The sequence below is a fragment of the Phalaenopsis equestris genome, unplaced genomic scaffold (assembly GCF_001263595.1).
Source record: "Phalaenopsis equestris unplaced genomic scaffold, ASM126359v1 Scaffold000848, whole genome shotgun sequence".
In the NCBI taxonomy this organism is placed as follows: domain Eukaryota; kingdom Viridiplantae; phylum Streptophyta; class Magnoliopsida; order Asparagales; family Orchidaceae; genus Phalaenopsis; species Phalaenopsis equestris.
The window spans coordinates 1,832-16,113 of NW_018165288.1; the positions used below are offsets into that span (position 1 = coordinate 1,832).

The window sequence follows — 14,282 nt, forward strand, 5'->3', positions numbered from 1 at the left end:
AAATGGAAAATGCAATCACTAAAAAAAAAAGTGAGTCGTGCTTGTGTTGGATAGACAATCTTTCTGACACGAGACGCAACACGAACATCACCTAAAAAGTGTATTTCAACTTTAAAGATACGACGGTAGTGATACTTTTCATGTGATATTAAAAAATTGAGTAGTATGCACTTAAATATCAATGGCTAAATATAAGATAAGTAAATAAGAATAATATGACATGCATGTAAATGCCATCATTTTCTTAAAATTTAATTTAATTCCTTTCAAAATCCACGCAGGCTGACTTGCATCAACGGTCTCAACCGCGGCGCTCGCGCTTCCTCCTTTAAAAAAAGAAAAGAAAAAAAACAGAAAAGCTGCAGAAATCACAAGAAAACTGCAGTGCCCCCGATTCATCGAACTCTAAAGGTACTTTTCAATCCGCATCCTCTGTTTCAATCCCACTGACTCAATCCCTAAATCTAAGTCTTCCCTTCTTCTCCAAAACATCGCATTGGGTAATGTTATTCCATCCATACATAACAACGATGAGCTTCTAAGAGATTGTTCGAATTCATGGATCATCGTTAATTCATTTGATCTTCACAGGCCGGAGCAGAGCCGACGATGGCGAACACGACATGTTTGAAGCCGATGAAGGCGACATCGAACGGGTCGTTCCAAGGCGAGAATCCGCTCGATTTCGCGCTGCCTCTAGCCATCGTACAGATCTGCCTCATCGTCTTCCTGACACGAACCCTAGGTTTTCTCCTCCGCCCTCTCCGCCAGCCCCGCGTCATCGCCGAAGTCATTGTGAGTTTTTTTTTTAACATTGCCATTAATGATCATTAAATTGCGTTTTATCATCTTCATATGCTTCGACATTATTAATATCAGATTTAATCATGAATTCATCTTAAATTCAGCTAAATACAAAAAATAAATAAATAAATAAATTCATTGCTTTGTTTTTGTTATATCTAATTTTCTTGCATTGATTCATCGGAAACTGAATTAGGTGGCACATTTATTCTGCAATTGTTCCAGATTTAATAGTCCTATTTAATAAAAATTAAGTTGCAGCCAAACATTGCCTTAGATTAAATAAATTTCTATTTGCGTCGTAAAGATTATTTGTTCATGCTTCTTTGGAGAAAATTTTGCGTACGTAAGACGTACGCAGCGTTGCGTACGGGGTGAGGGGGGGGGGGGGGGGGGGGGGGGGTTATATCTGTGTTGTACCCCCTGTAACCTGAATGTAACCTACCTGTAACCTATATATACCTTCTAGTAAGTTCCGCTCTTCTGTAGGTTACAAGTATTTTACAGAAGGTTACATGGGGTATAACGCGGATATAACTCTCAAGTACCCTCCCCGCAACCTATTATGTATGCAGCCAAATTTTTTCCGCTTCTTTGTAGCATCTGATTTTTATCGTCATTTCTACTGTAATTTTCGGAAAAAAATTTGCGTACATAAGACGTACGCAGAACTGCGTACGTCTGGAACCTGCAAACAAGTTACAGGGAGGATTTTAAGAGGTTATAACCGCGTTATACCCCCTGTAACCTCTTTGTTCTTTGTAACCTACCTTCATATATAGGTAGGTTACAGGGAGGTTACAGAGGGTATAACGCGATTATAACCTCCTGAAATCCTCCCTGTAACCTGTTTGCAGGTTACAGACATACGCAGCTCTGCGTACGTCTTATATACGCAATTTTTTTCCGTAATTTTCTTTTACAATTATTCGGTGCGTGAAAATTATTCACTTACTGTTTGATTGAAAAACAAGATGTTTATTTTTAAGAAAAAATATATGCTGTTAAGAGGACACTTATTTAGAATATTCCTTCTAAAATGCCTTTTTGTTAAGTCGAAGAGATGGTATATAAAATTGGGCTTAGATAGGAAGTATATTCTTTTTGTTTAGATTTTAAGAGAGAAGAAAACGAAACTTAAAGTCTCCTCTTTGAATATGTCTGCAATCATCCGTATCATGCTCTAACCTAAAGCTTAATCATGCTGAAGCTCTCGATAGAAAAGATAAATTTTTTAGTTAACATATCAATGGTGCTAATCTAATTATGAACCATCCAACATTAATATGATCATAGATTTATATTGTATTAACCAAAATATATGCACGGATTTCAAAGAGAACGAATTAGCAAAGATGAAAGAGCCTTCATTCAAAACTGACGACTCAAGGCCGAGCATGAAACCGCGTGTCCAAACACGGGCTAGGTTCTAGCTCTGGAAATGGTTCCCCGCTCGGTGGTGGCAAGACATGTCTAAAGTGAGGCATATATCATCTCAGCAACGAGTCTCTTCGGATATTCCACATAGACTGTGACAATATCTACTTAGGACCTTGTATGATTTGGAGATCCGGCTGAGGCGACGAACCAACCAGGCAGGTTGGACACGAGCTTCGTAAGACTCAAGTTGAATGAAAAATGATTCACGGGTCACTCAACAAAAAAAGTCGATCGATCATGTTCGACCAACTGGCCTCGCGTCCGGACCGAATGACTACCTCACAACTAATTACTCTGGTCGAGCGTGCCAAAAGACATCGAGCAAGGCCGCCATGCGATAAAATACCTCAATCGACCAACGTATACTTCAGAAAGCACAGATGTCACTCGGCCGGTCGCCTCAGTCGATTACCGCCAATGTTTAAATTCAAATTGTAATGCAATTATGACATAAAATCTATACAATCAAGTAGAGTTTTAATAGCATTAAGCATTATTTCTATAATTGTTTCCTCCTTTCTATAATTGTATGAAACACGCCTCTATGAATACATGACAAAAATATGAATAAATGGGACTTTAACTCTCCGATGTTTCAATCGACACAACATACCACCGGTTGAATATCAGCCCTCCTCTCGTCCGGTACAACAGAAGATCCTATTGACCTCCAAAACTTTGGCTTACCCGATAGTGGCAGATGTACAGAAGTTGTTGGACGCTAGCTACATTCATGAAGTCTAGTTCCCGACGAGGCTCTAGAATGTTTTCATGGTCAAGAAAGCTAAAGACAAGTGGCAAATGTGCATCGACCTCACCAACCTCAATGATGCTTGCCCAAAAAACCTACTCCTTGCCAAAGGTTGACACCTTGGTGGCCGCAATAATAAGATACTCGATGGTGGGTTTCTTCGAGGCTTATTTCGGCTACCACCAGATAAAGATGCATCTGGCTGACACAGAGAAAATAACATTTATTACTGCATAAGGCATATTTTATTTTAATGTAATGCCCTTTAAATTGAAAAATATTGGGGTGATCTATCAGCGCCTTATGGATGTAATTTTCTCTAATAAAAAGAAATGAATATTGAGGTGTATGTCAAAAATATTCTATTAAAACTAAATCAATGGAACAACACATCAAAGTTCTAAAAGAAACCTTCATAATACCTGAAAATTCAATATGAGATTAAACCCCTCCATGAAACACCAAGAAAATCCAAAGACTGACCAGTAAGATCGTCACGCTCAGTAGTTTCATCCTGAAGTCGGTCGACAAGTGCGCTGCATTCTTAAGGCACTGAAGGAAAACCAGAATTTTGAATGGACGACCGAAAGTAAGGAAGCATTCAGGAACTTGAAAGATTTCTTAGCGTCACCATCACTGCTCTAGAGTCAGAAGCCAACAAAAGAACTGCCACAATAGCTCAGAGTTAGACGAGAGGCTGTAAACCGGTCCTAGTTCGAGAGAAGTCAGGAAAATAGTATCCAATCTACAACATTTGTCGAGTGCTTCATGATGCCAATACTAGGTACCCTATTATGGAAAAAAGAACCTTTGCGTTGATTATTTATACTCGTAGGCTTCAACCGTATTTTTAGTTTCATCCGATCAGGATCACCACATACCATCCGTTAAAGTCTATCCTCACGCAGCCAGAGAACTCTGGTCGACTCTTGAAATGGACGGTAGAGCTCAGTGAATTCAATATCACCACATCCCTCGAACAACAGTTAAAGCTCAATGATCACATATTTTTGGCTGACTTCTCCGTGATAGAGGAGCCTGACAGAGCTTGTCACCGAGGGCCTCACCCCTCCAATTTGTTGTCCCACGGCTCCAAGGGGAGGCGATTGATGCTCCATTAGCCCTTGATCAGCATCAGCGCTGAGTACAAGAGTTGACAGTCGGTATCCTCCCGAAATTGCTGCTAGCAGGGTTCCCGTAAGCTCAGCCTGCAAACTGGCCACAGCAACTACGAACTCTGAAGTGTCTTTTGGTTGCACGCCGTTCTGATGACCCTCTGGCTCAACCAATGTACCTACATATGAATAATTTCAAGGAAATGTTAAAAATCAACGGCGGCCACAAAAAAAATAATTTTGTTTTACGTACTCATAAATCGATCCAATGAAGAAATGGTCTTCAGATATCTTCCCCGCTTCCCCTACTGCGATGTGCCTTTAGTGAGTAGAGGGAGGGGTATACCAATCTCTGTTCCCTTTTAACATTTTGTGCCCCCACAACACCTTGAGTAAGCAAGGCCTGCTGGCCCCCGTCGTTCGCACCCACACCTGACTCAGTAATCGCAGTCCCCTGACGAGGAACTTTCGACACCTGCCTCTTAGGGTCCCTAGATGAGCCGACTCGATCAGCCGGCGTAGATTCGGACCTCAATCGTTTTTCCTTTCCTTCCTGACATTGATTCTCTTTGAAGGAGCCAAAGGCCCTAGCCTTTCTTCGCCAAAATCTTGGGGTTTATATAGAGTTTTCTCTAATCGTCGATCATGATTCAAATCGGCTGATCAAAGAAAAATAATAATAACGGATGCAATGCCAAGTTTGTGACTATTTATATAGCGCACTGGACACAAAATTCAAGGGAAGTTGATTATTAAATTGACTTTATTGATTTTTGTATTAATTTTTTTCGTTATCATAGATGTCACTTTCAGAGAGAAGGGAAATTAAATGAACTAATATGTATACACCACAATTATCAGCACAAATCTCAAAGCATTTAGATGGCCTAGATGACGGCCAGACAACCAAGTCGTCCTACCATACACTACTGCACGGTTGGGAATCAATCGACACATTACATCAAGGGCATGTCACACCAATAGTCCAGGCCGACCGGGACGCACGAAGGAATTCTTGATGGCGGCTAATTGATCGACCCACTTTACTGCAACGTACAAAATCTACAGTCGATTGGGTGCCTCGTTCCACCAATCCATCGCTGTGTCACCACTCAGCCGGTCGTTTATGTTTATGGTTTCTGTGTGATAAATTGAAACAAGTCGGCCGACTGAGTACCTCCATGTTAAAATTCAAATTGTAATGCTGATATGATATAAAATATATATGATTAATAAGAATCTTCGCTGTATTAATAGCAATTTCTATAATCATCATTTTCTTTCTATATTTCTAAATTTGCAGGGCGGCATTCTGTTAGGTCCGTCGGCATTGGGCCGCAGCAAGGCGTTTCTAGAGACCGTTTTTCCCAAGCAGAGCATGACTGTGCTTGACACTCTCGCTAACATCGGCTTGCTCTTCTTCCTCTTCCTGGTGGGTCTTGAGCTTGATCTCAACTCCCTCCGCCGCACCGGCAAGCGTGCCCTGGCCATCGCCATCGCCGGCATTTCCCTCCCTTTCCTCCTTGGCATCGGCACCTCTTTGGTCCTCCGCAAGACCATAGCCGAAGGAGTTCGCCGCACTCCTTTCCTCATTTTCATGGGCGTCGCCCTCTCCATCACCGCCTTCCCCGTGCTTGCTCGTATCCTCGCCGAGCTAAAGCTCCTCACGACCGATATAGGCCGCATGGCCATGTCTGCCGCTGCCGTCAACGACGTCGCCGCATGGATCCTCCTCGCACTAGCCATCGCCCTCTCAGGCTCCGGCTCTCCGCTTGTCTCTCTCTGGGTACTCCTCGCCGGCGTTGCCTTTGTCGCAATAGTTGCCCTGGCCCTTCGCCCTGTTCTCGCGCGGATGGCTCATCACTCTGTAGAGGGCGAGCCGGTTAAGGAAATCTATATCTGCGCCATGCTCACAACCGTTCTGGCCGCCGGGTTCATTACCGACGCCATTGGCATCCACGCCCTCTTCGGCGCCTTTGTGGTCGGTATTGTCGTTCCCAAGGAAGGTCCTTTCGCAGGCGTTCTCATCGAGAAAGTTGAAGACCTCATCTCCGGTCTCTTTCTGCCGCTTTACTTTGTCTCCAGCGGCCTCAAAACTAACGTCGCCACCATCAGCGGCGGCATCTCATGGGCTCTGCTCTTCTTAGTTATCTTCAACGCCTGCCTCGGCAAGATCGGGGGCACCATTCTCGCCTCCCTCGTTATGAAAATCCCCCATCGGGAGGCCCTCGCGCTAGGGTTCCTCATGAACACTAAAGGCCTCGTTGAACTCATCGTTCTCAATATCGGAAAAGATCGAAAGGTAATAATGACTCAACAAGCAGCAGTGAATTTATTTCTTTGAAAGATCTCATTTTGATCCGTTGGACAAAACCAAATACAGGTGTTAAACGAAGAGACCTTCGCGATCATGGTGTTGATGGCGCTGTTCACGACCTTCATAACGACGCCGATTGTGATGGGGATTTACAAGCCGGCGCGGCGGGCGGCTCCGTACAAACTGAGGAAGATCGAGAGTGCGGGCATGGATAGCGAGTTGCGGATCCTTGCGTGCTTCCACGGCAGTCGCAACATCCCCACCCTCATAAACCTGATCGAATCTTCTCGTGGAACTGGCCGCCGCGGTTTAACTGTCTACGCCATGCATCTCATGGAGCTCTCCGAACGCCCATCCGCCATTTATATGGTCCACAAGGCCCGTCGCAACGGCGTCCCTTTCTGGAACAACAAGAAAGATAACATCGACGCCAATGACAGCGGCAGAGATCAGATCGTCGTCGCGTTCCAGGCCTACCAGCAGCTTAGCCACGTCACCATCCGGCCCATGACTGCCATTTCAGACCTGCTCACCATTCACGAGGACGTGGTCACCAGCGCCCATCAGAAGCGCGTTACCCTAATCCTGCTCCCCTTCCACAAGATCCAGCAGGTGGACGGCTCGATGGTATCAATTGGCAATGAATACCGGCAATTGAACCAGCGAGTCCTCCACCACGCCCCCTGCTCCGTCGCCATCCTGATTGATCGTGGCTTCGGGGGCTCCGCCCAGGTATCCGCCAGCGATGTTTCCTACTCCGTCATCGTTCTTTTCTTCGGCGGATCAGACGATCGGGAAGCCCTAGCCTATGGCCTCCGAATGGCCGAGCATCCCGGGATTGCCCTCACCGTCCTCTGCTTCCTCCCTCCACCTGGCTGCCCCTCTTTCCCAAGCAGCGAAGCCGGGGGAATCGGCATTGGGATGGACGGAGATCAGCGATCCAATGACGATGAATGCATAACCCGACTGCAGAAGAGGGTGGCGGAGAAGACCGACGGATCGATCAGGCTTGAGGAGAGGATAGCGGGAAAAAGGGAGGAAATCGTGTCAGCCATTAAGGAGGTAAGAAGATGCGACCTCTTCCTTGTGGGTCAGAGGACGCCTGTGATGCCCCTCACCGACCGGATCGACTGCCCGGAGCTTGGGCCGGTGGGAAGTTACATGGGAGCATCAAACTCAACCACCGCATCCGTGCTGGTCATCAGGCAGCACGATCCCTCTTCGATAGCAACTGGGATTGTAGAAGAGGTGGCAGAAGAAGGCGAGTCGCCGGATACCCCCGCCGCCGGTGCTTCTTCTAAAAGCCAACTTAATCCGCTTTGAGAAGACGATCGATCATGAGACACGTGTCATTTCTGTCCCGGCACTAATAATTATATAAAATTGTTTATATACAGTTAACATGTTATTTTCTTTATTGTATTGTTATACATTTCATGTGTAAAGCTACGCTTGTTCAAGTTCAGTTGGATATATGTTTTTGTTCTCCTTCGCTGGCGTGTTGAAGGTTTGCAATTGGATTAAATATTACATCTGTAATTTGTGTTTCGGATTCAAAGATGAGGCGTCATGTATCAAGTGAGTTCACTGCAGTACACTGAGATTGACCCACTTAACATGTGGCGCCTCATTATTGGACTTTGAATGCATCTTGAGTCATGAATTAATATTTTTTTCTCGCAATTGCAACATCGATATCTCAAGATGTTGACTTGGAATCAAAACAAGAAGGATAAGGTGATTTAGAAAATAAAAAAGAAATGAGAAATTTCCTTGACCCATTTCTTGTCTTTTTAAAGGATACTTTCCTTTTTTTATTTTTGGGAAATAATCTCTCCTATTTATAAGTTGGGTTGATTATGTCTAAGAATGGTTACAAATGTGGTTATATAAAAAGAAAGTGTCAAAGCTGCTAAAAACACAACACAATGTTGATTGATTTAGCTTATAAAGTCATGACATTATTTGGGGGATTGATAAAAGTGTATCTACCTTGTCGAATTGTTTTTATTGGAATGATTTGTTGAATTTAGTCATTTGAACTAGTGATTCAAATTATTTATAGTTATTCCACTTGATGTGATTATATGGAGCTAATTGAAATGCCTTGGATAAGCAGGCTCACCTTGACAAATTGATTAAGCTCAACTATTGACTTGTGTTTCTTACAAATAATTCTGAAATATTGTTGCTCAAGTCACGTGCCTAGATAATTTCATTATTTGTTGACATTAAAAATTTATTGATATATATTTAGTTTCTAGATCGTATATCAGAAATATGTCACCAGAATCTTTAGGAAATTCAACGGACTAAAAGCCAAAAGTATAATCACGGACGACCCACTGAAGGAAGATCAAATGTCACATCAAAGAAAGATTAAAGGGACTGATTGACCAATTACAGCTCTTTCGAAGCAGAATCCTAAGCTGTTCAAACGAAGGCCGCTCAAGTTGAAGATCAAGAAAATCGAAACAAGAGAAGGCATCAGCCCAACTCTCATACCAACATCACCAGCCACCTCACAAGAGTTCATAAGACTATTCAGGAGTCCTAAGGTTCTCATCACTACACACTTCATGAACACTCCAAATGGATCTCCTGTCTTGGGGTCGGCTACCTGTCAAATTACGGTGATTCACCCTCTACCAGACATCCTAGTCTCATAGTAGTGATATAACCATCTTATTTAGGGGACGACAGTTGGCAGCTTGACCAAGGTAGCCGACTAGTTGACTCAAGCCGATCAAGCAAAGTTTGGATGACCAATTGACAACAAGAGCTGATCGATTGCCCCAACTCAGAATTTCAATTGACAACAAGAGCTGATCAAGCAAAGTTTGGATGACCAATTGACAACAAGAGCTGATTGATTGCCCCAACTCAGAAGAGTCAACCGAACGGGCCTTACCGACTTAAAGATCGCTTATCTCAGTAGGCCAAGTGATAGGGTAGTTGAGCCATAGACTCAATTTTCTTACACATAAAATACCTTGTAACCCCCCTATGATACTTAACAAACGAGCCCACATAAAATATTTAGTGAACAAAGAGTGCACTCGAGAGTTCATTCAACAATATATCCAAGAGTTAAAAGACTGGATCATGGGTCAAATACTAGAAGCCATCAGAGAAGTAATAGTAGGAAGAAGGAAATAAAATCCTAAAAAGGAAAAAAACTCCAAAAGGTTGGAGGGCATACTTGTTCGAATTAAGAGCAAGAGACTCCTAGTAACATGATAGTTTTGAGCCAATATTGATGGAAAGAAAACACTTTGAGCACATTGAGGCCCCTCTCCAGCCAACGAATGCATTCACTTGGTAGATTTCAACTGCTAAACCCCTCGAAAAGTTCAAGATATTGTCGCTTGAATCTTACAAATAAAAATACTTGAGGTGCTTTTATAGGACCTTCAATTCCAACTCAAGGGATACTTTCGTACATGACACTAAAGCTTAGTATTTGTGGTTGTGTTTAAGAGATCAAATCTCCACCTAATGGTTATAGAGTATGCTCTAATAGTAGAGCAAAAATCCTTCATAGATGTCTCATTACAATCCTTAACCATTACTTGCTCTACCAGATCCACTTTCAGAATTTCAAAAAATTATCTCAAAATTACCGCTTCCACCAAATATACTCTATGACACTGATCATCTCTAGTGACATGAAGAAATCTCATTGATTTTAAAACATCAAATATATCCTCCTAATCATTAACTCTCATATTCAATTTCTCCTTCTAACCATCAATCATTGCCACTCTCATGGGTAAAAAAGGCTGACTAAGAATCAACAATATCTTCTGTTCTTCATTCAAATCTAGGACCACAATATCAGCATAAAATATAAATTTATCAACCTTAACCAATATGTACTCTATGATTTCCCTTGGGTTGGTCAAGGATCAGTCAACTAACTGAAAGGGTCAGTGAAGTGGGTTGGACATCTCCTAATCTTAGCCATTTGAATGGATAGGTCATAAGGTTTATTCAGGCTCCTAATTCATACTAGGGTTTCCCAATAAATCTGTCTCTTGTGATGCAAGGAAGTGCAAAGATACCTGGGTCCTTAAGCTTTAGTGGCAACTTTTTTCGCAAAATACTGCTACAGTCTTTTGTCAGGGCTACAATCTCAAAATTTTTTAGTTTTCTCTTTTTAATAAGGACATCTTTCATGAACTATCAATACTAAACATCTGTTCTAAAATTTCTGCAAATGGGATGTTTATGATTAGATTCTTGAAAACCTCTAAAAACCTTAAATATTGTCGGTCTAATTTTTGCTTCTATAACCTTCAAAAAAAAGTGGTGGGAGTATCACTTACTCCTTCCTAGGAGATAGACTATGTCTCTCTAAATCCTTGACTGAGATCTCACTAAAATTTCTTGTTTAGGTTCTACCTCAAAGGGACTCTTCTCCATCCTAATGATATCATCCAACTCCTTCCCACTTCTCAGCCTCATCGATTGAACTACTTTTTACCCTTCTCTTTAAGGTTCACCTCAATGTTATTAGGGATAATCTTATAAGGTCAATTAATCATTGAATTTTCCAGTTATCAAAATATATTTTATATTAACTTAATGGTTATAATTTTTCTCTATAAATGGTTCTCCATTTGTAAAACTGACTCCTTCAAAGTTTGCTTCTTCTCCTTTAGCTGGGTGATGGAAAGGAATCCTGCAGGATAAGGTTTTCACATATTATTATTACTTTGGTTATTATAACTATCTATGATTAGCTTGAGTGTTCTCCCACTTATGGTTTCCTACACCTTGACTGTTATTATTCCATTAGAAATTGGGGTGATTTTTCTAGCCAAGGTTGTAGGTGTTGGATTATGGGTTGTTCATCAATTTACTTGAAGTTCGTTGAATGTTATTGGTGGCCATTTTCTTAATCAATTCATATGCCTCATCAAATTGCTTTGACATCAAGGATTCCAGCTATAAAATCTATAATGGACCTTAATAAACTTACATGCATGTTATAAAAGGTTGGATGAAAAGCCAGTTAGACAGAGCATGGGGTGCACATTTCCTAAGTAACTCCTTGAACTTCTCCCAAGCCTTGCAAATCATCTCTCCATGCACCTAGGTAAACGAGGTTTATGTCATTCTTAAGCTTGACAAGCTTAGATAGAGGGAAGTATTTGGCTAGGAACTTCTGAGCTAGGTTAGTTGAAGTGGTAATGGATTCTGAGGCTAAGGAGGCAAACTACATCATGGCTTTATCTTTTAGTGAGAAGGGCAACCGTCTTAGTCTAATGACATCATTAGGGACAATGTTCTAGAAAGTTGGCTAAGTGAAGGTTATGATTCTTAGTATGTAACCCCTCAAACGGGTTGTTTTGCACCATTTGAAATATGACATGTCTCTATTCAAAGGTGTTTGTTTCAATGGCATTATAATTTATGCTTATGTGTACCTTCTTTACTAACAGTTTGACATATTCTCTAAGGAGCTTCATGAGATTTTTCCTAAGGGTTTTCCATTTCTATGTGTGTCTATCACAGTTTTTTATTTCTTCTAAGTTGTTTAAGTTATTTTGATTTTTAGATCAAATGAAATAGTTCACCTAAGATATTCATACACATGCAATAATGGGTGTGAAAACTGTGGTACTATGCTAACACAGGTAATGCAACCAAAAAAAAATAAAATAGGAAGTAAACATAGGGGAATACATGATGAACAAAAAATATGCTGATAAAAAAATTATTTTTTATGTATTTTTGGCTTTTTAGCACCTACAATAAGAATGGAAATGCAACATATAGGCACAACCAAAAAAAAATTATAAATAAAAAAAATGGGAAACATAAAATATTTAAACATATACTCTATGTTGTTCAACTAAAGTTCTCCTAAAGTCAAAACATTTTTAACTCCTTTCTCTATCAACTTTGCTAGAAATTGATGCCTGAATTTACTGCGAAGAAAGTTAGTGAACTAAGCCTTAATTTATACATATTGATCAAGAAATATGTGAATATCAAGTCTGTGTATCGATCCCACAAGGAAATTGTAAAAAATATTTCAAATAGGGGAAGCGCTAATTTACTACACTAGTAAACCTAGTTTCAAGTGATCTCAATTGCGTGAATGAAAGTATATAAATTCTTAGATAAATAATAAACACAGCAAAAAATAAGAGAGGAACTGATAAAAAACATGGAGTAATTGAGCGTCCTTTATAAAAAGTAATGCTCATGCTTTGATGACTCAAGTACAATCGCTTCTTATAATTTTCTATGCATTATCATACGTGATAGTTGCCAAATAGGAACATTGTTCTCTTTAGCTCATGTCTAGGTCATAAGAAGTGTTGGAAATCATATTACAGGACTTAACCATGCAACATTTCCTAGGACTTTTTGGATCCCCTATCAAGTTTGCAATTTTCTATGTCTATTCCACTAGGCTATTGCACATTAAAGTACTTGTTCTAATAGGCGACAGTTAGAAGTCATAGATTAGAAGAATTTTTAACATCATAATTAGTAAGATCATAAGTTAACTATGTACCAAAGGTTAACACAACAACATGCAAAAGGCAAAAGCATGGATAACTTTTGTAGAGAAAACACATGAAGAACACAATGAGAGATTTTTTTATCCTTACATCATAGGAGCATGAAAGAGATTTTGCTACACGAAATGAGATGAAAAAATAAGGAAACTTTCATTAAAAACATTGAAGAAAACTAAGTGCAAGAAAGTATAAAACTTACAACTAAGCAATTACTCTTCAAAATACACTCACTTCTTGATGTGCAATGATAATTGCTCCACAATCTTTCTCCTAAAAAGGCTCAATCTCTCACTCATAGAAAATCATCTCAAAGCTTAAAGGAAAAAGGACCTAGAAGCCTTTTTCCTCCAAGGAAAAAAAAGAAAACACTCACGTCATGTTTTAATACACCTCTCCAATTCTCTACTGACACCCACCCTTGCTTCCAATTTTATAGACCCGCCAAATTTGGCATGAATTTCATTGCAAAATTGAGAACAAATCGCGCGGTGGTATGACAATGTCTAGATCTTGCGTAACCACGATGTAGCTGGCATCACCCCGCTGACTATGAGCATAATTATGCTTAATAACCCACAAGAACAACATAATTACGTCACATTTATGCATGGTTATGCTAGGTGGGCTTCATAGCGCGTGTCATTTTATTCCTTCGGAAATCTTGTTCGACCACTTTAACTTATAAAATACCACAAAAAATAACTTCTACGAATATAAAATCAAGATAAATAGTGAAGTAAATGTATAATATAATCCAAGAGAAAACCTTATTTTTGTATCATGTCACGACTCACATGGCCATAATATATGGAGTGTGAAAAGGACTTACTGTAGTATAGAATGATACATAGTGAGAGTGAGAGGAGTGCATGTGAAGAATGAAATGGAGTGCAGGAGAAAATGATAGTTTAATGAGCAAGTTCGTAAAAAATTTTCTAGGTTTATTCGTCTAACTCTTGTATTTATTTTCATTTCTTGTTGTAATGAATCATCATTTTTGTAATTTTCATTTCTTGTTGTAATGAATCATCATTTTTGTGTTTTGCATATTTTTGTAATTAAATCATGAACTAATTTATTAAATTTATGGATTTATGTTACTTGAATAATGATTTCTATGTATCCTTTAATTAGACTACAGTTCTTATAAAATATTATTTAAATTATTTCAACATAAACTAGTTAATATTTATTTAAAATTCATTACGATCTATAGATGCCCATAGATTTATATAGGAATAACAAAGAAAAAATTAATATTTTCTCAAATATTATAGACATATAGTTATTTAGGAATTTGCAATCAATTAAGAATT

General features: G+C 40.0%; 1 protein-coding gene across 1 annotated transcript; it reads left to right on the forward strand.

Moving 5' to 3' along the window:
* The first annotated feature begins 292 nt into the window (after nt 1–292).
* Nucleotides 293–7,985, forward strand: LOC110031833 (cation/H(+) antiporter 19-like). Its single transcript, XM_020735247.1, has 4 exons — nt 293–411; nt 592–795; nt 5,414–6,412; nt 6,494–7,985. The coding sequence occupies exons 2-4, from the start codon at nt 610–612 to the stop codon at nt 7,748–7,750; spliced, it is 2,442 nt and encodes an 813-aa protein (XP_020590906.1). The 5' UTR covers nt 293–411; nt 592–609; the 3' UTR covers nt 7,751–7,985.
* The last annotated feature ends 6,297 nt before the right edge of the window (nt 7,986–14,282 follow it).